The 25,245-nt window shown below is 40.6% G+C and overlaps 1 protein-coding gene across 3 annotated transcripts in view; it reads right to left on the reverse strand.

Moving 5' to 3' along the window:
- Positions 1-25,245, reverse strand: part of LOC141154236 (bifunctional heparan sulfate N-deacetylase/N-sulfotransferase 3-like) — an 875,193-nt gene that overhangs the window by 35,059 nt on the left and 814,889 nt on the right. For all 3 annotated transcript variants that reach the window (XM_073639857.1, XM_073639847.1, XM_073639839.1), the window contains exons 11-13: positions 19,282-19,452; positions 10,510-10,619; positions 5,242-5,344 (exon numbers count right to left, since the gene is read on the reverse strand). In XM_073639857.1, the coding sequence (XP_073495958.1) occupies positions 5,242-5,344; positions 10,510-10,619; positions 19,282-19,452 (384 nt within the window). The remainder of the gene's footprint in view (positions 1-5,241; positions 5,345-10,509; positions 10,620-19,281; positions 19,453-25,245) is intronic.

The raw sequence follows: 25,245 nt of genomic DNA on the forward strand, positions 1-25,245 counted from the left end.
TACACTTTGGTGTGACAAATCCACTGGCTGCACAGAAGACCCTCTCTGACATGACACTGGAGGCTGGACAGAACAGAACAGTTCTCCCATAGCAAACTGGGCCAGTTCTTGTCAGTAGCCTAATTTGCTGACCCAAAAATCCATCTGGGGCCTCAGAGTCTAGGTACAACTCAACCTGGCTCTTCAGATAATGTGTTTGTTTGTTGAAGTGCGCAAAGTTGTCATAATCTTAGAAAAAAACTCTGATATATAATGTCAAACATATGCTAAGTCGCTAAGTATTGCTGCTGCTGCCTGGGCTACTTGATATAGCCCTAACAATGGCACAGGTGGGGTAACTTTGTATCTGTGTGGATCACAGGGGAGTCTGCTGGACAACCTGCAGGCGACTAATATTTTTTAGGCAGGGAATAGCAAAATAACCATGGACCTTCCCAACCTATTAATTTCAGCTATCAGCTGTCTGCTTTACCTTGGCTGGTTATCAAAAATAGGGGGGGCTATGTTTACACGTTGCTTTTTTGCTGCTTTTTTTCTACAGCCAGAACCTGCGTACAAAAAGCAGGTTTTGATGCTTTTTTGCTGCATTTTTATGGGGTTTTTGTGCATATTACATGTGTCATTTGGCTACAGTACATGTTTAATAAAGTTAGTTTTATTCACCAAAGCTGCTGCAAAAATGCAGCTTATTGCTTTATATGGTAAAAAAACACTGCAAAAATGCTGAAAGAATTGACTTGCTGATGTAACATTAAGTCACTGCTCATCATTCCGGCTCTTGTGCTGCCCTCTGTGTGACCCAGCGGCTGTGAACTGCGGTAACCTTATTGAAGTCACTGCTCATCACAGCCGCCGGGTCTCGCGGAGTGTAGTGTGAGACCCGGCAGTGGCTGCTGCGATAGTCTATGGAACTTCATTCTGTGCTTCATTCTCTGAACAAAGCTTCATAGATTATGGACGACAGAGTTGGGGATCGTCGTAGGACTTCCATGTTGAGTACGGCAGACAGGCATTTTGTTTTAGTTTAATAAATTTGTGAACGAGAGAAATTGTCGGGGAATGATTTTTTAAAATAAAGATATTTTGTGTGTGTGTTTATTTTTACTACTGAGTTAGTAATGGAGGTGTCTGATAGACACCTCTCCATTGCTAACACCAAGGCTTGATGTCAGGCAGCTTCTGACATCAAACCCCAAAAACATTGTCACTGCACAAGGGCAATTGGGAGGAAGAGCCGAGGCAAAGCACCAGAATTGGTGCATCTAATATGATGTGCCACCTCTGGGGAGGCTGCTGGCTCGTATTTTTAGACTGGGAAGGGCAAAATAACCATGGACTTTCCCAGCCTGATAATATCAGCTCACAGCTGTCTGCTTTACCTTAGCTGGTTATTAAAAATAGGAGAGACCCCACATCCTTTTTATTATTTATTTATTTAATATGTTAAAGGGAATCTGTCAGGTGATTTTTTTTGTACTAAACTAATGGTGTCCTGAAATAGAGATTGGGGAACCCTTTCAGGATATGTATTGTTTATTGCTCTCATTTCTCTGGTTTTCTTGCTGACAGCACTGGAGAACTGGAAGTCATGCGCTGGCCAGTTAAGCAGCAGTAAATCCAAAATGAATATTCACTGCTCCCCACGCCCATCTATCGGCGCAAGGTCAGTGATAGTAAAAATCTTCACAGGTGCCGAGAGGTGGGCAGGATTATGGGCGTGGGGAGCAGTGAATATTAATTACATGTCAGCAATTGTCTACCCACCCAGCCCTCGGGGTAGGGTCTGGCAGAAAAATACTTGAGTTTCCCACTGATTTCCATTATACTCAGTACTCGAGTCGAGCCCGTCCGAACGTCTGATCTGCTCCATTCGACTACCGAGCACTCGAGCATATTAGTGGTCGCTCATCACTAGTATGCATCTAGTATTAGAGTTATTGGAGCAGTGAAGGGGGCTACAAAGATTATGTTCAAACAATGCACACACTTTAGTGGGTGTGCACTTGTGTTTAACCCATTAAGGACAACCGATATGCCTTTTAAGGGAACTTATTCCTCAACACCGCTTTTTAAAGGCGCTGAGGAATAAGAGTATAGCGCCGCCCTGTGGCCGAAATTCCAGCGGGTGTCAGCTGTACATGACAGCTGAAACCCTGTGGTATTGCCCCCGACCAGTTTTGAAGCCGATCGGTGCCGATTCACTCTTTAAATACAGCTGTCAATCACAACAGCGATATTTAATTGGTTACAAAGGGGGTAACAAGACCCTCTTTGTAACCATCTGACCCCTGCGATGAGAATCTCGGAATTGAAGTGAATATATAGAACAAAGTACCCTGGGAATGTTTTGCATCACTGAATATGTCTTAGTTCTGTGGTTCAGACTATAATAGAGGCTAGGGGCTATTCAGCATGGTTTAGTGGCCACATTTTCTGTTTAACTGAGTGAGATGGAGGGAGCCATAATTCAATCAGCTCTCTCAGTCTGAACATACCTCCCTGTGTGGGCACTGCAGTATAATGAGATGCTGCTGGACATAAACAGAAACAGTCATCTCTCTGTAGCAGGTCCTATGGGGAGAAGCTGGGTCCTACATTCATGGCCAAAAGTATTGGGAACCTTAAAATTGTTTCAGAAAGTGAATTATTTCTCCCAGAAAATTTTTGCAATTACACGTTTTGTTATACACATGTTTATTTCTTTTGTGTGTATTGGAACAGCACAAAAAAAAACAGAAAAAAGGGCAAATTGGACATAATTTCCCACAAAACCCCAAAAATGGGTCAGACAAAATTCTTAGCACCCTCAACTTAATATTTGGCTGCATGTCTTACTACTTTTCACGTGGGTGCACACAGGCAGACAGGCTGCTGGTCTGCAGCATTAGACTTCATGGACAGAAGCAGCCTATTGTTGCTTACTAGCAGTCTCATTGCTATGAGGGCTATTACTACCTTGAAAAGCAGTGGACTCAGCACATGAACATTTTGCTTACAGCTTACTGCTCACAAGTCTGCTGGCACCCAGGCACTGTGCTGCAATGACAGTTACCTTCTCAGGATCTGTGTCAGTCATGCAGTGTGTGATGGTGTCCTCCACATGCTCCTGTCAAGCAGGCATTGGCTGAGAGGCATGTCTTCCGCAGACACACAGGTGTAGCCAGGTAATTTATGTTTCATTTTAAGGGAAAAATCAGACTTATAACTTGGATGAGGATCGCAATACAATACTCGGACTGGCCATCGACTCTCCCAACCAGAGCGTGACTATATGTATTTCTATGTAGCTGTCATGCTCGGGTCGGGAGAGCCACTGGCCAATCCATGAATTTCATTGTAATTCTTGTCCGAGTGATTCAGCTGTCTGACTCTTCCCTAAAAGTGCAGCTTGTCTAAAGCATGAGGTGACCCCAAACAGACAAGCTCAGGCAGAACATGGCACTCATCTCCATGGACCCAGCTCAACCCTCAGTATGCAAAACCAGTGGGCAGAACTTTGTACTGATCTTCAAGGCATCACAAATGGATGGATCTTAAAGACGTCTTCAAGGAATATTTTTTTAAATGTCCATCTGCTCGTGAAAATTGAAAATAACATTCTCAGCAGGTACTCACCTACCCCTGCTCCAGTGTTGCTGCTCCGTTCTTTGTTGATATGCTGCAGCAGAGATGTCACAACTACAGAACACATGACCAGTTAAGACATTCAAAGTGCTTTGGCATCAAGGTTTAGTCCAGGCTGCAGTGATTATGAGTACTTTCGCTTCGACATCACCTCATCAGTCTCTCAACTAAAACTGGTGCAGCATTGGAGAGGAGTTGTAGCAGATGAGTGTAAGTAACTGCTGAATTAATTGTTAAAGGGACACAAGCAGATGGAGATAAAAAAAAAATATTCCCTGAAACTCCTTTAAAGGAATCTGTCTTTTGATCCTTGCTACTTCATCTGAACACATCATTATGTAGAGGAAGAGACTTTGATTCCAGTAGTGTATCACTTACAGGGCTGCTTGTTGCAGTTTTGATAAAATCACAGTTTTATCTGCTACAGAGTTTTGTGTAACTCTACCCAAACCACTGATTGACAGATTTCAGCATACATTGTGCATAGGCAGAAAGGTGTTAATCAGTGGCGGGATTATGTAGAGTTCATGAATATAAAGGACTACATGGCAGCAGGTTTACTAGTCCTCTGGTGATAATCTCCTGCTGATAAAACAGTGATTTTATTAAAACTACAACAAGCAGCTCAGTAAATGATGCATTGCTGGAATCAGGGTTACTGGTCTCTACATTACTCTGTTCTCAGATTAGGTGACAAAAATCTGGTGACAGATTCCCATTAAGCAAATTTCCTTTTTTTTAGTTATGACTTGTGTGAACAGCCAGAAAACATCAACCGAAAAAAAAAGACATACAAATAGCTAATTTTCATGAATGTATAACCATACCAATTGATAAACTAAGCACAAAAGTCATTTATAGGTAAATCAGCCAAGTAGATCTTTCACTACATTTTCAACTGACTGCCATTGTTCACTCAAAATACCAAATAACCGCACTTTCCATAATTAACAGATGTGTCAACAGCAGCTTTTTGACAATAATCATTCCACAGTTTTATGCTGTGTTTATGCTACCACTGGGTTTCCTTATAAAACAGAAGATACAATGCTCTGCTGTAGACCAATGTTGTCCAATGGACCACGTTGACTTATTATGGGGGCTCGTGTGGTTCTGTTGTGGCTTTATAATTTTGCATACAGTGCTATTACTGTCACCAAATCTGCCAATAAGTAAAAACAGCACAAAGTCATGAAAATGTTTCCTTACTACTCTATAAAACTAATGTTTTTGGTATTTTGACCCATCAGACATGCATTTTAGTTACAAAATGTATGGTTCATTGATTGGCTGGTGGGGAATCCACAGGGAATTTGAATTATTCCATGTCTGACCTTTTCATCTCCCATACCTATTTATGTACTGTGCACATGGTTGCCAATTTTTTTTTCTGGACAGCATCTTGAAAAATTATCGGCAGTCAACTTTTATTATGGACACATTAGAAAACCATAATAAATTATTAAGATTTTAATATAAATATCTGACATTAAGATATTGGCTGCATTTCTTGGAATTTCCTCTATGTGCTGAGTAAATAAATTTTTTAAGAAAAAAAAAACACAATGACAGATTTCCGATAACTTTTATTTCTACTAAAACAGTAGAAAGGCTCACCTCTGTATCCATTGGGGGGTATTTTCTTCCTTTGCTTTTGCCCAGACACTTAGTTTTCCCCTCTTCTAAGAGTTGGCACCAAAATCCTTTATGTGAGTCAAACCTATAAATAAAACGGTAGACTGTTACATATGCATATTTCTGACAAATATGGACGAAGTGGCCTCAACTCTCTTATATAATGTATACCAGTGGTCCCCAACCACAAGGACGTGAGTCTCATTTAGGTGTAAGAAAGAGTCTCGAGCTACTGTACATCCAGCTCCCACCCCCCTCACAGTAGCGACACACAGAGCCCCCATTACTGCTTTAATTACAGCCAAAGCTTTTCCACAGAAATCACACCGAGGCAGAATACCAAGATCCAGAGGTTCCCACAATATCTCCATTCAGTATTCTCGCATCAACACTCCCAACACACTGTTGCATCAAGGTTCAAGCACCTCCTCTGACAGGTAGTATCATCTGGTCTCCAGATTACCATGCTTAAATTGTCTCCAAACCCCCAAGGCCAGAATATGCACATTCAGATCTTCTCTCTCGTGCAAGGCTACTCACAAAATTCACCATCTGGAGACCTGCTCTTCATACCTGTTTGCTAGACTGGGTGCTTATGCACCAACCTGGCAGACAGCCGCGAACCACATGTCACGAGCCTGCAAGCCACATGTGGCTCCCGAGCTACAAGTTGGGGACCCCCGATGTACAGTACAGACCAAAAGTTTGGACACACCTTCTCATTTAAAGATTTTTCTGTATTTTCATGACTATGAAAATTGTACATTCACACTGAAGGCATCAAAACTATGAATTAACACATGAATTATATACTTAACAAAAAAGTGTGAAACAACTGAAAATATGTCTTATATTCTAGGTTATATACAACTGTTAAGAGGAGACTTTGTGCAGCAGGCCTTCATGGTAAAATAGCTGCAAGGAAACCACTGCTAAGGACAGGCAACAAGCAGAAGAGACTTGTTTGGGCTAAAGAACACAAGGAATGGACATTAGACTAGTGGAAATCTGTGCTTTGGTCCGATGAGTCCAAATTTGAGATCTTTGATTCTAATCACCGTGTCTTTATGCAACACAGAAAAGGTGAACGGATGGACTCTACATGCCTGGTTCCCACCGTGAAGCATGGAGGAGGAGGTGTGATGGTGTGGGGGTGCTTTGCCGGTGACACTGTTGGGGATTTATCCAAAATTGAAGGCATACTGAACCAGCATGGCTACCACAGCATCTTGCAGCGGCATGCTATTCCATCCGGTTTGCATTTAGTTGGACCATCATTTATTTTTCAACAGGACAATGACCCCAAACACACCTCCAGGCTTCGACCAAGAAGGAGAGTGATGGGGTGCTACGCCAGATGACCTGGCCTCCACAGTCACCAGACCTGAACCCGATGGAGATGGTTTGGGGTGAGCTGGACCGCAGAGTGAAGGCAAAAGGGCCAACAAGTGCTAAGCATCTCTGGGAACTCCTTCAAGATTGTTGGAAGACCATTTCCGGTGACTACCTCTTGAAGCTCATCAAGAGAATGCCAAGAGTGTGCAAAGCAGTCATCAAAGCAAAAGTTGGCTACTTTGAAGAACCTAGAATATAAGACATATTTTCAGTTGTTTCACACTTTTTTTTAATTCCACATGTGTTAATTCATAGTTTTGATGCCTTCAGTGTGAATGTACAATTTTCATAGTCATGAAAATACAGAAAAATGTTTAAATGAGAAGGTGTGTCCAAACTTTTGGTCTGTACTGTATACTGTGGCTAATCATTAAAATAAAATACAATCAAATTGCTAACAAATAATTATTGATTCCAGTAACCAGTTAAGCTGCAAAATTGATGTTGACAAGATAAGCTATAAAATATAGATTTTTTCAATATCCAAATTTTGAGATTTCCAGTGAAGAATCCCAGACCCTCTTGTATGTGGTTCATGATGAAATCAGGATTGCATGCATGCACTTCTTGTCCATGAATCCACAGATAAACCCAACAAACGTTATAGTCATCCAAAAATCAGAGGTCAGGAACCAAATAGCACCATACATTAAGGCATAAGGCAAAGTAATATGCACACAATTAACTGATTTCATTTAAATAAATGAGTTATTGAATACTGGAGAAAGCTACAATCTCCAGCTTTAAATGTGACATGATATTTATGGAGAGAAAAGATTTCTCTGATGGAAAGCAAATTGTGATACGCAGTGGAAAAATGTATTACTGCAAATATGTCACTCTCCTGGGGTATCTATTAAAAAAATTACATTTTGTGTTGAAACTCATATTTCTGAAGAGCCCTACGATGCTATTCAGTGGATTCTGTGGCAACTAAAATGGAAAATCAAAGGAGCAAGTATACTATACCTAGCATTATATATGCACTTCAGCTGGTGAAAGAATACTAAGCCTAGCAGGAGAGCATTGTCTGGTAATATACAGTACAGACCAAAAGTTTGGACACACCTTCTCATTAAAGATTTTTCTGTATTTTCATGACTTTGAAAATTGTACATTCACACTGAAGGCATCAAAACTATGAATTAACACATGTGGAATTATATACTTAACAAAAAAGTGTGAAACAACTGAAAATATGTCTTATATTCTAGGTTCTTCAAAGTATCCACCTTTTGCTTTGATGACTGCTTTGCACACTCTTGGCATTCTCTTGATGAGCTTCAAGAGGTAGTCAATCAATGTTAATCAATGACCATCTGGATGATCTAGAGGACGTATGGGAGAAGGTCATGTGGTCAGATGAGACCAAAATAGAACTTTTTGGTACCAACTCTACTCGCTGTGTTTGGAGGAAAAAGAAGGATGAGTACAACCCAAACAACACCGTCCCAACCATAAAGCATGGTGGGGGAAACATCATACTTTTTGGGTACTTTTCTGCAAAGGGGACAGGACAACTGCACTGTATTGAAGGGAGGATGGATGGCGTCATGTATTGTGAAATTTTGCCCAACAACCTCCTTCTCTCATTAAGAGCATTGAAGATGGGTATTGCAGCATGATAATGACCCAAAACACACAGCCAGGGCAACTAAAGAGTGGCTTCATAAGAAGTATTTCAAGGTCCTGGAGTGGCCTAGCCAGTCTCCTCCAGACCAATAGAAAATGTTTGGAGGGAGCTGAAGCTCAATGTTGCCCAGTGACAGCCCCAAAACCTGAAAGATCTGGAAAAGATCTGTATGGAGGAGTGGGACAAAATCAATGCTGCACTGTGTGCAAACTTGGTCAAGAACTACAGGAAACGTCTGACCTCTGTAATTACAAACATAGGTTTCTGTACCAAATATTAAGTTCTGTTTTTCTACTGTATCAAATACTTATTTCAGGCAAGAAAATGCAAATTAATTATGTAAAAATCATGCAATGTGATTTTCTGGATTTTTTTTTAAGATTCTGTCTCTCACAGATGAATTGTACCTACAATAAAAATTACAGACCTCCCCATTTTTTGTAGGTGGGAAAATTTGCAAAATCTGCTGTGTATCAAATACTTATTTTCCCCACTGTATATGGAAACCCCGATAAAAGTGCTCAGCGTAGAGTGCAGGATAAATGTGATCCAAAATGTTATGTAAAATGTCCCCAGTAAATGCTTCAACTCAATCCACAAAAAAACAAGTCCTCACTCACGTCTGTCATCTGTCAATGGAAATATAGGGGCTTCCATGTTACTAGTAACTGGTAAATGGCTCCCCTCAAAAGAAATCCAGCGAATTCTGCGCTCCCAAATCCAAATGTATTCCTCCTTTCTCAGTGTGCCTAAACCACATGTTTGTCAGTAGTGTAGTGATGAGAGTCTGCTTAATTTACAAAGTGCATGTCTCCATTGTACCACTACCATAAATTATAATATGTCACAAAAAAACTATCTCAGAATCAGTAGGATCCGTTGAAGCGTTTCAGAGTTATTACTTCATAAACTGACACTGGTCAGAATTGAAAAATGTGTCCTGGTCAGGAAGGGGTAAACAGGCTTTGGATTGAAAAGGTTACAGGGGCTTTCCCACAACAAAGTTATTTTTAATCAATAGAACTTGGAATAAAAATAAGTTCCACAATTGGATATGTTTAATAATGCTGTACTGCTGTGTTGCTGTCTGTATACTCACTTGCTTCCTCCCCTGGCCTGGAGCTGTGGTATGATCAGACCATGTCCCTGTAGGGTCACACACAGCCATTACATAGTACACAGCAGGGGCACATTAATAAGATTATCTCAGCACAGGAACATTTTTTAAACACATCCAATTGTGGAGATTATTGTTATTCTGAGAGCTATCAATTAAAATGAACTTTGTTTGTGGGAAAACCTCTTTATAGAGTCACCTACACATGTCTGCTGCCATTCCTTACCAATCTCTGCACTGGTGTTAAACTGATCCCGTAGCTCAGTCTCAAATCCCGCCTATATGCTTAATTATCATATTCCCCCCCTCCCCTGCACATAACAGGGCCCTGTGACGTGCACTGTGCTCCCTGACTTCCCGGGCATGAACCGCTCATATAGAGCACGCTTTGCTTCATCCCGGCCCTGTCTGCCTGTGCACAGCGCTGCAGGTTTCCATTGAGCAGGCGCAGGGAAGTGACAGTGACTCCCCAGTGCCTGCGCAATAGAACCCTGCACAGGCAGACGGGGCCGGGAAGAAGCAAAGCGTGCTCTATATGAGCGGTTCATGCCCGGGAAGTCAGGGAGCACAGTGCACGTCACAGGGCCCTGTGACATGCATGGGAGGGGGCAATATGATAATTAAGCATATAGGTGGGGATTTAGGGGAACAATAAGCACATAGGCGGGGATTGCTTGGCATCCCCCGGATGCCAAGCCTGTACAAAATAGAATTGATTAAAACACTTTTCTCTTCAATCAAACCTCTATGGGCCATACAGCTATGTATAGATTTACTTTTCTATACCCTGTATGGCCATAGTAGAGGTCTGATATCGCCAAAGTGTTGACAGACTTCCTTTAAAAGGGAATAACCTTCAATCTAGCTATAATTAAAAATGAAAAAAATTTCAAATTGACTTTTTTTGGCATTTTGAACTGTCGCCCTGTTCTAGAATATTGAAGAAAGGGAAACAACTCCATAATAATAACAATGGTTTGAACTGACAAGCACTAATGACTGTCATGTATATGAATGCATGTGACTATGCAATGCACAGCAAACATTATATAGTTTGCCACTCTACATTTGACATCACAGTACTCTCTTTAGTCTTTCTACTTACGTAAGTGCTTCTGAGTAATTGTAATGTGGAGAAACCCCCAGAAACTTCTGTACTTCATCCATCACATTAGCCGGGTCTGTTCTCAACTGTTGTCCATCAACAATAAGCAGCTACAAAGTAAAGAAAAATTACTCTTAGTAGTAAGTTGTACATATTACATATACTCTATTGTAAACCATACAACACTTTCATGTCAAAGAGCTGATGGTTAAGAGAAACCGTTTACCATTTCCTAGTTAGCAAAGTAGACACTAATGGATTATCATCCACCTTAGATTACAGCAACTGTCCAGGGTAATAATCAGTTCTGTTCTTACTGGAAAGTGGTAATTGGCATTTTATGGATGGTTAACTGTTGAAAAACTGGAACTCTTAGCACTACAGTACTGGTTTTATGTTTTTATAGGATTACTCCCACGCTCTAGGTTAGATATAATTTATCAGTATTTCATCTGTCATCGCTATAAAAAATGTGTGTCTGGCATATGAATATAACTGTAAGTCCTCTTGACTATGGCAAATCCTCATAGATTCTCACACGTACATTTTCACATTTTTTGCTGTTTCATGAAGATGTCAAAATTATGTTTAAAAAAAACCCCAAACTAACCAATTAAAAAGAACATCAATGAAGCACTTGGTGAACGATTAAATTAGTGTCTTTATCCAGATGCTAATTGAGTCATACAGTTATTTCATGCTATCGGAAAACGGGGAACTCATTGACTTTGCAATCCAAACCTTTGTAGAATAGAGTGATGCCATTATAGTGATGCCTGGATAAAGAGGGAGACTTGTGTAGGTTAATTCTGCTCAAGAAGAAATGGGGAGATAGATAAACTTCTTTAACAACAGGGCATTGAAAGACACCTATTGATGAGATTTGTAGTAGGTGCAGTAGTCTTCCCTGGACCCTTGTGCCATAAGAACCACTTGTTCATCGTAGAATGACAAGTCTGCAGTCACTCTGTGTGGCTGAAGACTTATGAATCCTCCCAGCGCATGCAATGTGCACTGCGTGGATTCACTGGTGTCTGTGCTAGGAACGGCGGTCAAGTATGTGATATGCATACTCCTGGCTAGGAAATCGCAAACTTGACCGCAACTCCGGACGCAGACACAGTGCATGCACTGGGAGGATTCACAAGTCATAAACTGACTGCAGACTCATCATTTTAGACCTGACAACTCCTTTAATTAAATAACAGTATTGAAAAGTAGGGATCCAATTAAAACATTTTCATTGGGGCCCTGGGCTTCTAATAACGTCGCTGCCTGGCTTACATTTATATTAACCTTGTTAACAACTGACTTTAATAATATGTGATCTTAACCCTGAAAGTAAGAGTCTTCAAATAATCATACAATTTTTTTTTTCCCGATCAGTCACTTATAGCTCAGGCAATCGTGTTATTTGCTTTACACTGGTGACTAGACACTGAAGAGTCTCTTCTTCTTATAAAATAGTGATCTCTGAATGTAGAAAGGTATGACAGAGAAGTGCAATCTATCTGTCAACTGAACATTTCAATTCTCTCTAAATTATGAAATGTATGGAGCGAGCCGGTGTATATGAACAGAGCAAACAGAACTAGGTTAGGTGCATACCAAACAGCCTGTAGTTTATAGATATAAACAAACAATGTTTAGCAATTTTTTTTTCGCGTATTCTTTCCATTTTTGGAGGTGACAGCAGCGTGGTGTGACTCACATGAAAGTATCACCTAAGTGATTAAACAGATATGCCAGCACCGGATAGAACTGTCGTGTTGACGTTACCATCTGTCTCCAGAAAAGTCTAACAATGAAGATGATGTATTGCCTCCACCCGTTGTTTCTGACATTCATCTGACAAGTACTAGATATTTTTATGCTTTTTTTTGCCTTATTATGGTGAAATATCTATAAATTTCCCAGCAATGGAAAACACCATGCTTATTTGAGCATTTCATATTTACAGATTTTCAGAGCAAGAACATATATCGTTATAGACTGGAATGACAATTTCTTGAGAAACTATAGCATGCTCTACGATAACTCATTCTTTGTCTTCTCATTAATTAAGATAGATGACACATGGCGTATTTTTTTTGACACAATGCAAATATACAGTAATAATCACACCATAAAAATAGAATGTTCTCAAAAAAATATTCAGTATATTTCTGTAAAATGACACAATCGCAAGAAATGTTACATAAAATGATACTAATAATTAACAGTTCACTTTTCTATTTCTGAAATTTTCAAAAATAATGAAAGTTGTAGGTAGAAATATTCAGAGTGGAAATCGCACAACACTTAGCACATCTATTTCAAAATGTTTGTTTTTGCATTTAAATGCATAATCCGCGGCTCCATATTGTACCATACAAGTTGTTGAAAACTAAAAATGCAGCCTTAAAGTTTGCAAAAAATTGCATACTCCCTAGCAACCAGTGAAATAAGCCAGACATTGCACAAAATTGTGCAACAATCTTCTATTGGAACGCCGAAAGCAAGATAGACATAAGGGATGAGCAAACCAATTTTGGCCTTGAGGACAGAAAGACTTTTTTGCCTTTCTCCATTCCCATATGGTTAGGTGAAGTCTTGCTTTGTTTTCTTGTAACTGCTTCATCTTGTGCTACCAGCACTGAGCTTTCATTTTTCATATACTTTTTGTATGGGCATTTGATTGTTAAATACTGTAAATTTATTAGTCTTAACTAGCAAATTATGTGGGAAAGTATGAAATTTCTTAGTTATTGATTTCTATATTATCTTGCACTTAATATCTAATTATTAGCCTATGAAGGGAATTTGCTTTTTGTTTTAATTTGATCTCCATCTTGCAAATTGATTAATATTCTACGGTAGCGATTGTACACATACAGTGGTGGCCAAAAGTATTGGCACCCCTGCAATTCTGTCAGATAATACTCAGTTTCTTCCTGAAAATGATTGCAATCACAAATTCTTTGGTATTATTATCTTCATTTCATTTGCTTGCAAGGAAAAAACACAAAAGAGAATGAAGCAAAAATCAAATCATTGATCATTTCACACAAAACTCCAAAAATGGGCCAGACAAAAGTATTGGCACCCTCAGCCTAATACTTGGTTGCACAACCTTTAGCCAAAATAACTGCGAACAACCGCTTCCGGTAACCATCAATGAGTTTCTTACAATGCTCTGCTGGAATTGTAGACCATTCTTCTTTGGCAAACTGCTCCAGGTCCCTGATATCTGAAGGGTGCCTTCTCCAAACTGCCATTTTGAGATCTCTCCACAGGTGTTTTATGGGATTCAGGTCTGGACTCATTGCTGGCCACCTTAGAAGTCTCCAGTGCTTTCTCTCAAACCATTTTATAGTGCTTTTGGAAGTGTGTTTTGGGTCATTGTCCTGCTGGAAGACCCATGACCTCTAAGGGAGATCCAGCTTTCTCACACTGAGCCCTACATTATGCTGCAAAATTTGTTGGTAGTCTTCAGACTTCATAATGCCATGCACACGGTCAAGCAGTCCAGTGCCAGAGGCAGCAAAGCAACCCCAAAACATCAGGGAACCTTCGCCATGTTTAACTGTAGGGACCGTGTTCTTTTCTTTGAATGCCTCTTTTTTTTCCCTGTACACTCTATGTTGATGCTTTATCCCAAAAAGTTCTACTTTTGTCTCATCTGACCAGAGAACATTCTTCCAAAACGTTTTAGGCTTTCTCAGGTAAGTTTTGGCAAACTCCAGCCTGGCTTTTTTATGTCTCGGGGTAAGAAGTGGGGTCTTCCTGGGTATCCTACCTTACAGTCCCTTTTCATTCAGATGCCGACGGATAGTACGGGTTAACACTGTTGTACCCTCGGACTGCAGGGCAGCTTGAACTTGTTTGGATGTTAGTCGAGGTTCTTTATCCACGATCTGCATAATCTTGCGTTGAAATCTCTCGTCAATTTTTCTTTTCCATCCACATTTAGGGAGGTTAGCCACAGTGCCATGGGCTTTAAACTTCTTGATGACACTGCGCACGGAAGACACAGGAACATTCAGGTCTTTGGAGATGGACTTGTAGCCTTGAGATTGCTCATGCTTCCTCACAATTTGGTTTCTCAAGTCCTCAGACAGTTCTTTGGTCTTCTTTCTTTTCTCCATGCTCAATGTGGTACACAGGACAGAGGTTGAGTCAACTTTAATCCATGTTAACTGGCTGCAAGTGTGATTTAGTTATTGCCAACACCTGTTAGGTGCCACAGGGAAGTTACAGGTGCTGTTAATTACACGAATTAGAGAAGCATCACATGATTTTTCAAACAGTGCCAATACTTTTGTCCACCCCCTTTTTTAGGTTTGGTGTGGAATTATATCCAATTTGGCTTTAGGACAATTCTTTTTGTGTTTTTTCATTGAAGACAAATTAAATGAAGATAATAATACCAAAGAATATGTGATTGCAATCATTTTCAGGAAGAAACTGAGTATTATCTGACAGAATTGCAGGGGTGCCAATACTTTTGGCCACCACTGTATTTCTCTCTGTAAGTTTGGAGCAAATGCTTACTTATCCTTAAGGGAACCTGTCACATCCCTAAATGCTATTTACCTGCTGATATAGGGGTTAATAGTGTCGCAATGCTGTCTGGCCATCTAACTGAAAGCGCGACTACTGGGAGAAAATACATTTTATCTCTCCTGGGTGCCACCGGCTTTCAGTCATAGAAGCATGACGGTGACGGAGAGTCTCCAGCCACCACTCAGTACACAGTGAGCGGCGGCTGTAGGCACACCCTGGCACTTTGATTGACAACTGGATTTATAGCGCATCTGTGTAGAGTGAGCTGTCAATCAAAGTATTGGGGCGTGGCTACAGCAGCTGCTCACTGTTTACTGAGTGGTGACTGTGGCTGCTCCGGGCACACCTCTATGACTGCAGCTCCTGGGAGGAATAAAGTTTATTTTCTCTCCATAGCTATGCTTTCAGTAAGCCTGCCGGACATCCCTGTAACACTATTATCCTGCAGATGTAGTCCTATATAGCTCTATATATAATAATATTTGGGGACATGACAGGTTCCCTTTAAAATGAACAGTTACTGTTTTGCGTACATGAATATCGCATTATAGTGAAACTTTGATTTTTTAAATATTTTTAAACATGTCCTACCTTTATTAGAATGTGTGTTTCGATGTGTCCAATTGAGACATTCAAGGACATTTTTTTGGACTGAACATAGTCCGAAAGCCCTTGAATTCTTCATTGTGTCTGCCTATAAAAGTTATGAGTACACCTCCCTTGCAGCACCTGCTGATACTTCCTGCACTGTCTTCATTGTTTTCATTGAATAAAATTCGTATTACTGAAGAAGGTCTGGTGATATGATCGAAATGTTAATATTTTGGATTGTTTGCACCAATAAGATTATCTTACCTACATTTGAGGGCCCAGTTCTCTTTATAATATTTTAAGGGATAGGATACTACTTTTGCACCAATTACCAGGAGTGCTATGTTCGGTTTATTCTATATCAGCATTTTCACCCTGAAACTGTCAATTTGCAGAAATCCTGCAGGGAACCAAGTGACTAATGTCCCACCATTCATTCCCATCTTTGATTGGTGAAGTTTACCCCTTTTGCAAAACGTGTTAGGTTTAGGAATCTACACTACTGCAGATTTGGTAAAACAGTGATTCTGCTGTAACCAGTTGTCTTACAGGCAGACACAAGACAGTAAGGTGAAGGAAGGGGACATGGATGAGCTCCTGAGATGCTAAGATGATTTCTTTATATATTTCTCATTTGTCATATGAGAAAAAAAAAAGATCTAGGTAAAGTAGGAGATTAAGGGAATAATTGCTGGTATATATTTTCTATTTTTGGACATTTTCTGTGTTCCTTACATAACCCTCGTATGATGCTGAGTCACTTCTCACAGGCAAGCCATGAGTCGGGGAAGTCTAGAACTCCAAGGTCAAAAGCCAGGTGAGTACATGAAGGTTGAAGGGATAAGACAAACGGATAGTCTTGTAGGCACCATAGCAAATAGTGAAGGTGCGTAGGACTGTGAGAGGTTAACAAAATTAAAAGTTACAACAAAGCTGTTACTTGCATCTTGTGTACATTCAGGACCCTGGATTGGTGGATGGGTCTTTTGAGGGAGAGTCAAATGGGTTTCTAAGCAATAAGAAAGGGTACCCACTCATATCACCTCATCACATTGATCATCAAACACCCTCCCACCCCGCAGCTTTTTGTAGATGGTTTTTTGAATGGTATTTTTTACAGCTGGTGGTTTTGGCCCTGATGTTTACACATGATTACTGCCTCATGTGGTGACTCCGCATGGGGTGGAGTTAACATTTGGTGCTATCAGAAAATCAGAACACAGAGTACAGAGCTAACACATCACTGAGCAAGGCTACAACTGCCAAAGGTCGAACCATTGCCAGCCAGCTAAATATCCAGGTACTCACCCTGAATGAGCCCAGAACACCCCTGCCTTAGATTGGACAACTAGACTGTCACTCACAATACTTGACAGCCCAGCATGCCCTTGATCCCATAGGGCAGCTGAGCTGTCACTCACAACATTCTTAGGACACTGTGAGTGGGAGAATCGTGACACCTTTTGTACAATATCTTTACATGTAGAGCAGTCTGCTGAGCTTTGTCTCGGTCCATCAGCATAATCATCGTCCATGATCTCCGTCTTGTGTCAAAGGGATTTGTTTTCATGAAAAATGTTATCAAGTCTAGCAGAAAGCTCCAAAGCTTTCTAAAGGAGAGATTTTGAAAAGTCCCTCCCGTTCTGTTTTTGGAGAAAAAGTAATTGCTACCTGTAATGCAAATCTTAACAACCAGTCAATAATCAATTTGTCATCAACATGCATCTTGTAAACTCATAACCATTGACAACAGAAAAAGAGATAATCCACCATAATGCACTCAAATTTCATAAAGAGTAGTATATATGGTTGTCATTCATCTAATTCCTTTTGGAAAACTTATATGTCACCTCAAGTGTACATCCAGATAGTATATATCAGTGCCCCCTTTCCTTTTTCCAACCCCTTCCTTTATTGTTTTGTTTTTTTAACCCATTACATTTCTTTATGGTTATGGTAAAACTAATAATCCGAATTGTAAGGCAACTAAAGTTACAAATGTTTTAATTTGAGTGTCAGGAAAGTCAGCCGCCATCTTAGGTATGATACGTCATACCTGAGGATATTCCCTATTGCCATTTCTAAACATCCCCCACACAGCTTCTAACATTTCACATTCTGCAGCCCCTGGCAAACAAAGCAATTCGCCCCCACCTCTGTAGATCAGTCTCCAGAAACTGCTTTGATATGGTAAATAGATGGGCCAGTTTTTGTTGTGTCCAAGCAGGACAGAGTCAGCTAGGCCCCAGGGGGGTAATTAACACCTTGATGTCACTGGAAACCAAAAGCAAACCATTTGTGCAAGCCTGCAAACCTTTCCATTGTCTGAAGAAATCATGTGCTTTCCTTGTGGAAAAAGGCCGCCAACAGCTGCAGATACTATCCATTCATAACCACACGATACAAGTTAGGGAACCCAATTAAAATGTATCATGTGAGGAAGGTGCCCACAGACACAATCGTGGGACTTATAAATCCATGAGTGGCCTGGAAAGCTGGATATTTAGAAGAACCATATACAAGGTCCCAGGGGAGGCATGTTTAGAGTCAATGGCTTCCCCACAAGAGGAGGATCACGACGAGACCTCTGGTGATAAGATGAGATCACCCCAGGGAAAGTTATGGGTACTTTTCTAAAATGAAGCTAAAATGAGCATTAGTAGGGGGGGCGGGTCTTAGTAAACTGACATCACCAAGAGTGGGCGTGACAGGACTTTAGTATAGACGACAGCCAGAAACCCCCTCAGTTTGACCCAGGAGATGATGTGAACAACTCCTAACGTCGGGTCCAGGTCTCTGAGTGGGAGGAGCACCTTTGCCATGTGCTACTGAGGCCGGGACGACTGCAACTGAGCTTGAACCTGTGGGATCGCAAATCCTCCCTTGCACCACAAGAACGGTAATTGATTTATCGTTGTTATTCCTGTATTTTGTATTTCTAATTGTTATAGCTCTTATTCTGGCCAAATACCGTTGTATAGTTAATTGTATAGCCTTGTAATCTAGTGTATTCTTATAATCGATTAAATCACAAATTAATCATGGGCTGTATCCTTTACTCTTCATATATGAATCCATTGGTCCGGAAACGCTTGGCTGAAACGTTACTGGGTTGGTTTCTGACCCGATACAAGTCTATTAACGGACCGGGCTTGTATCAAACAAGAACTGGAGGCAGCATACCATCTGGGGGATTTGAGGAAGGCTGGCAGTGACGGTCGGAGGTGTGGATATATATTACTGGCGCAGCCAGGGGAATATATATACCGCCCTCACTGCAGAGGGCCTCAAATACCCAGAGGGCTACAGGATGGCCTCTCCGGCGACCACTCCCTCTAGGTGCAGTACCTTGACTGACCTGAGAGGCAAGGGGGCGCCAGAGAGTTGTGCCTGTATCGTGGCGTCACAGATTGGTGACGTGTAAGGGACAACACACCACCGTCTTTTCCCCCGCTGGTAGCAGCTTCCTGGCACCACTTACTCTGGGTGCAGTACCTTGACTCACCTGAGAGGTAAGGGGGCGCCAGAGAGCTGCACCCACCGGCCGGTTTTCATCACACTGAGTAAAATCAAATAAAAATTAATTGACAAGAAAAAGAGATAATCCTGATAAAAAAATAAATATGACAGTATTACCTGGGCAGTAGAGAAGTGTTGCAGCCATCGTTCTATGTGTGTAGCATACCACCCAGGCATCACGCACCTCCTTTGGAGTGATAGTAGATCAGGAGAAGCCTGGCTGCCAGCAGTGATCACCTCATAAAAGCTGTATTTTAGAGCTACAGGGTCCTGGTGAGCACGCTGGTGCTGAAGACACAAGTAATCACATGTTATTTTAATGTTGGCTTAACATGTGACATTATACAAGATGACCAAGCAAAATACATTTCTAGAAATAACGAATAATCCATGCAATAAAAGTCTCAAATAAAATTTTTTCACATTTTATTGCAGCCTACAATCTGACGACATGACCCTTTATCCAGAATAAGATGTGTACCCCCTGATCTAGATATTTCTCTATAAGATACACTGGAGGCATGCATCTTTCTTGTGCCCTAAACATTTTTCCGCAATGCACGAATGTCTTGATCTCCCTTTCCTTGTCATTTGGATTGAGATTGAATGTAGCTGCATGGTTGCGCTTGACCACTGTGGCTTTACCAATGTACTTGCTCCACTTAGTGTCCAATTAGCCATTTGTGACAATGCCGCTACATTCAACCTTGACCACCTATGAGCTACCCATTTGATGGTGTTTTTAATATAACAATAATTATATATCGGAATCCTCATTATATCATAGATGACCCAGCACCTCTTCAGAACTATTGATATGGGTCATTACAAATGTGACAGGTAAACATTGAAAGCTGGGCAATATCCATGGTGCTTGTTGCTATTATAATAATACCAGAATAGAATCGCCTTTAGATTTAATATGAAGCTCTTGCCCTGAATCCCGATGTCTTGTTTACCAGGAAGAATGCTTTGCATTACATTGCAAGATTTATGAACATTAATGTCAGAAATGCAGGTCAAGCTCTCAAGTTGAGTTTAATGAGAAGGTGTAAATCTGTCTATGGAATGCTAGAGATATATAAAACCTCATTATGTACTGTGTTGTGAAAAAGTAATATACATTTTCAATTTTGTGCTAAGCCAAGCATTGTAAGACTGCACAGTGATTTAGATCCACTTGCTAAGCAATCTTAAGCAATTCATTCTTGAAAATTGCACATTAAAAGGTCTTCTTCAGAAAACAGCCCTATTGTTTTATTCAGATACCTCTTGTGGTTTCAACGCTGAGTGTCATTTTTCTTCCATGAGCTACTGTGCAAAAAAGGTCCATAATTTGGAAATTTATTCAAGAAACATCCTTGTCGTATCTTACATTTAATCAGTCTAGCTTTAGTCAGTAATAAGTAGAAAAATAGGCTTCTCATTACTGTCCTATTTCATTGACATTGATGTCATAGCAAATATATACTTAAACATATATTTTGCTGTACATTGCAATCAATTTCAACCGAACCTGTCACACAAAATTTGTATTCATTTATACCGTGTTATACCATGATTACAGTCATTTAATTCAGATAGACCTTATTGTTTTCTACAGAATAAGCAGAAATCAAAATGATAGGAAAAGGGATGGTAGAAAAGAGCCCTTTGTAGAAATCTCAGAGTGCCACTTTTAAAATCCTTATGAAGGGCTTCTTAATACGAAAAATCTATCAGCTGAAAATGTGTTAACGTGATCACATGAAAAATAAAACTCAATAATACTCAAATAATAAAACGCAAAATCAAATACTCAACTTTCAAATCACTCACTGCTCCGATGCTGCCACCCTAGTGGTTCCCCAGTGGTCTCTGACCACTTTGCAGAAGCAATGATGTACAAATATAGGCAGATGACCTTGAACGCACAGGGGCCCATTAAGTAAGGGGGCCTCTTCAACATATAAAGCAGCAAACAGCTTCTGGCACAGTCACATTATTGAACTGCAAATGGCCAATATACTGTCCTTGCACAGGGGGCGCTCTTCTCTCTATATCCTCCCCTGCAGATGGCTGTTGTATCCAATCATTATTCATGGCTGTCATCAGGGCTGTGGAGTCGATAAGCCAAACCTCCGACTCCGACTCCACGACTGACTCTGACTCCCTTATACATGGCTCATGTTTAAGTAATAAATTTACTGTAGCACAGATTCATCTCAGCTGAAAGACTAGACCCTTCGATCAGGAATAGGACAGATATTTATAGGACATTTCATAACTTTCCCAAATTCTTATGAAAAAATGTTCCCCACAAACTGCATTGAACTACTGTACCCAATTTATTATATATTTTAAGAGTTGGAGTTGGCTCATTTTATACCGACTCCGACTCCACCAAAATGGGCTCCGACTACACGACTCCGACTCCACAGCCCTGGCTGTCATGTCAGTATATGTGACTTGGGACCACTATGGTCATTGATCAGTTAGACCAACCACATGTGGGTACGGGCACATCATCACAAGGTAAACTATTGTCTTCATGGCAGGGGATATAAATATTAGTATCTGTTTTTTTATCTGCTCAATTCTCATTTAGATTTTTAAACAGCCCAGAAACCCCTTTAATGAAAAAGCCCCTTTTAAAGCACATGCACAATTTTAAATATGCCATTACTTGTAAGAAATTGTCAATCAGTTTCTCTTCAAGAACGGTTGCAGGCTGCAGTGAATATTATACTAATATAACTCCAATGGTACATATTTGCATCATAAATTAGGTATTACTATATACTTGTTCCACTCAAACATCATAATTGCATATATGAAAGAAAAAATAGAAAAAAAAAACCTGATAAGTTTAGGGGAAAAAATCCACCCCTCCAGCCTCTCCCTCCCCTTCGCCCTTTTTTTCTTCATTATTGCACACTATCACTTTATGCATAAATTATTATGTACTGCACTTTTTAATTACATTGTTTTGTATTCATGAGATTAATTGATCTGTAAACTGCATACATTATTTATGTTTATGTTTTATTTAGTTACTTTGTAATATTTACTTTTTAAACTTATTAATCATATTTATTAATTGATATGTTGGTGCACCGTTGTTGTTTTATTCAATCATTGGAGTATTTTGTACATCGTATTTCATTAAATGTATAATTTGTAACATAAGTTGTGCACAACACCATCATACCCGCCATCATTCTAATACAGGGCTGTGAGGGACAGATTATGGAGAGGGTTAAGGTGGCAAGTGTACATGAGTTCTGTGCTCCTCTAGTTCTTCCAGGCTCCATTGGCAATGTGAGGTGGTACTGCCCATGGTATGAGCAGAATCATGGCATGACTGATCGAAGGAAGGCTACAAGGACCGTACTTCCTGAGTTTAGACCCTGAGATCATACCACCACTCTACAAATAAACAGACTAATTTCTATGAACCTTCTGAGGAAACTTAAATAGGCAAAGCACTCATTGGGGGTCAGTGGATGGTGAGCGTTTGTAATGAGTAATAATATTCAATATGTTATGGTAAATGAGCTATGACTTTGATATGTTTGTATTGTATTCTATTGACTTCTATGTACTTTATTATATATGCCATTTTGGAATAGGCTTTGCTAATTGAATTTTTGCCCAATCTCCTGCACCAAATTTTATCTGGTTTTCATGATCTGAACATTTGCTTTTTTTCTCACATTCTTTTATGTGTGAATAAAACATACCTTTTAAATACCTCAGTGATTCCTTGTTCTCTTGTCATTGTGCAATATACAGTGGGTGAAATAAGCATTGAACACCAATTGTCTATGTAAATATATTTCTAAAGGTTCTATTGACATCCAATTGTCACTAGATTTCAGTAACAGCCCGTCCAATCCAAATAGGGAAAGAAATCAAATCAAAGATTTCCATTAATTAAGTTATGTGTAATAATGAGAAATTACACAGGGAAAAAGTATTGAACACGCTTACTGAAATTGAATTAATGCTTCGCACACAAGCCTTTGTTGGTGATGACAGCTGGGTGTGGTGAATATTCATGGACTTTAATAGCAGACATGCTGACAGCCGAGCACAGAAGGAGCCACGCTATTTGGGTGAATGAATGGTCACTGCTCCCAATGCACGCAGTCCCGGCGTGGGGAGCAGTGACTATCCTGGCACAGCATCTCGCTGTGTGAGGGCACATGGCAGTTTCGCCATGGGGACTCACACAGTGAGAACCCTGTCGGCAATGATAAGGGGGGCCGTACATACAGGGATGAAGGGTGCCATACATACCAGGAAGAAAGATGAGGGGGGCCATACATATCGGGTTGAGGGGGGCCTTACATACAGGGATGAGGGGAGCCATGCATACAAGGATGAGGGGGGACATACATCCAGGGATGAGGCATGAAGGGGGCCATACATACCAGGATGAAGGGGGCCATACATACAGGGATGAAGGGGCCATACATACCAGGATGAGGGGGCCATACATACAGGGATGAAGAATGAGGGGGGGCATACATACAGGGATGAAGGGGGCCATACATATCAGGATGAGGGGGGCCATACATACAGGGATGAAGAGTGCCATACATAACAGGAAAAGGAGTGAAGGTACCATACATACCAGGAAGAGGGATGAAGGTGCCATAGATACCAGGATGGGTGTGAGGGGGGCTATACATACCAGGATGAAGGGTGCCATACATACCAGGAAGAGGGATGAAGGGGGCCATGCATATCAGGATGGGGGATTGGGGTGCCATGCATACCAGGATGGGGAATTGGGGTGCCATGCATACCAGGATGGGGGATTGGAGTGACATGCATACCAGGATGGTGGATTGGGGTGCCATGCATATCAGGATGGGGATGAGGGCCACGTATAACAGGGAGAAGGGGGACATATATACCAGGATGGGGGATATTAACAGAATTGGGGGACATTACCCCTATAACAGTGTCAGCAGCAGACCCCTTCCCCATTAACAGGGCATCATGACCACATTTTTTGCTTACATTTTTTTTCTATTTTCCTCCTCTAAAACCTAGGTGCGTCTTATGTCTGGTGCGTCTTATAGTCCGAAAAATACGGTATATTTTACATAAATATAAATCAATATTATTCAGAAACTGCATAAGGTAAAAGATATATCTAAAATGACAATGTAATTTGCAACATTTGTTTTCTTACTCTAAACAAAGAAAATTTGTCTAATGTCAAGAAAAATGGATGTAGTCAAGTTGCAAATGTAATTGTAGACCAATTTATTAAAGACACAAATTAGTGGCTACTCATAGAAGAGGTAGAGATATTTTAAACAGTCAGTTGCAAATACAGTTGTGCTCAAAAGTTTACATACCCCGGTAGAATTTTTCCTTTCTTGGCCTTGTTTCAGAGAATTTGAATGATAACAAAAAGCTTTTTCTCCACTCATGGTTATTGGTTGGGTGAAGCCATTTATTGTCAAACTATTGTGTTTTCTCTTTTTAAATCTTAATGACAACCAAAAGCATCCAAATGACTCTGATCAAAAGTTCACATACCCCAGTTCTTAATACTGTGTATTGCCCCCTCTAACATCAATGACAGCTTGAAGTCTTTTGTGGTAGCTGTGGATGAGGTTCCTTAATTTCTCAGATGGTAAAGCTGCCCATTCTTCTTGGCAAAAAGCCTCCAGTTCCTGTAAATTCCTGGGCTGTCTAGCATGAACTGCGTGCTTGGGATCTCCCCAGAGTGGCTCAATGATATTGAGGTCAGGAGACTGAGATGGCCACTCCAGAACCTTCACTTTGTTCTGCTGTAGCCAATGACAGATCGACTTGGCCTTGTGTTTTGGATCTCTCTCCAAATGTAATGTTTTTGGTTGTGGCCAGAAAGTTGAATTTTGGTCTCATCACTCCAAATTACCTTGTTCCAGAAGTTTTGAGGCTGGTCTCTCTGCTGTTTGGCGTATTGTAGGCAAGATACTTTGTGGCATTTGCGAAGTAATGGCTTTCTTCTGGCGACTCGACCATGCAGCCCATTTTTCTTCAAGTGCCTCCTTATTGTGCATCTTGAAACAGCCACACCGCTAGTTTTCAGAGAGT

Source organism: Phyllobates terribilis, unplaced genomic scaffold (genome assembly GCF_046119375.1).
Source record: "Phyllobates terribilis strain yellow unplaced genomic scaffold, ASM4611937v1 Scaffold_1__5_contigs__length_1240528914, whole genome shotgun sequence".
In the NCBI taxonomy this organism is placed as follows: domain Eukaryota; kingdom Metazoa; phylum Chordata; class Amphibia; order Anura; family Dendrobatidae; genus Phyllobates; species Phyllobates terribilis.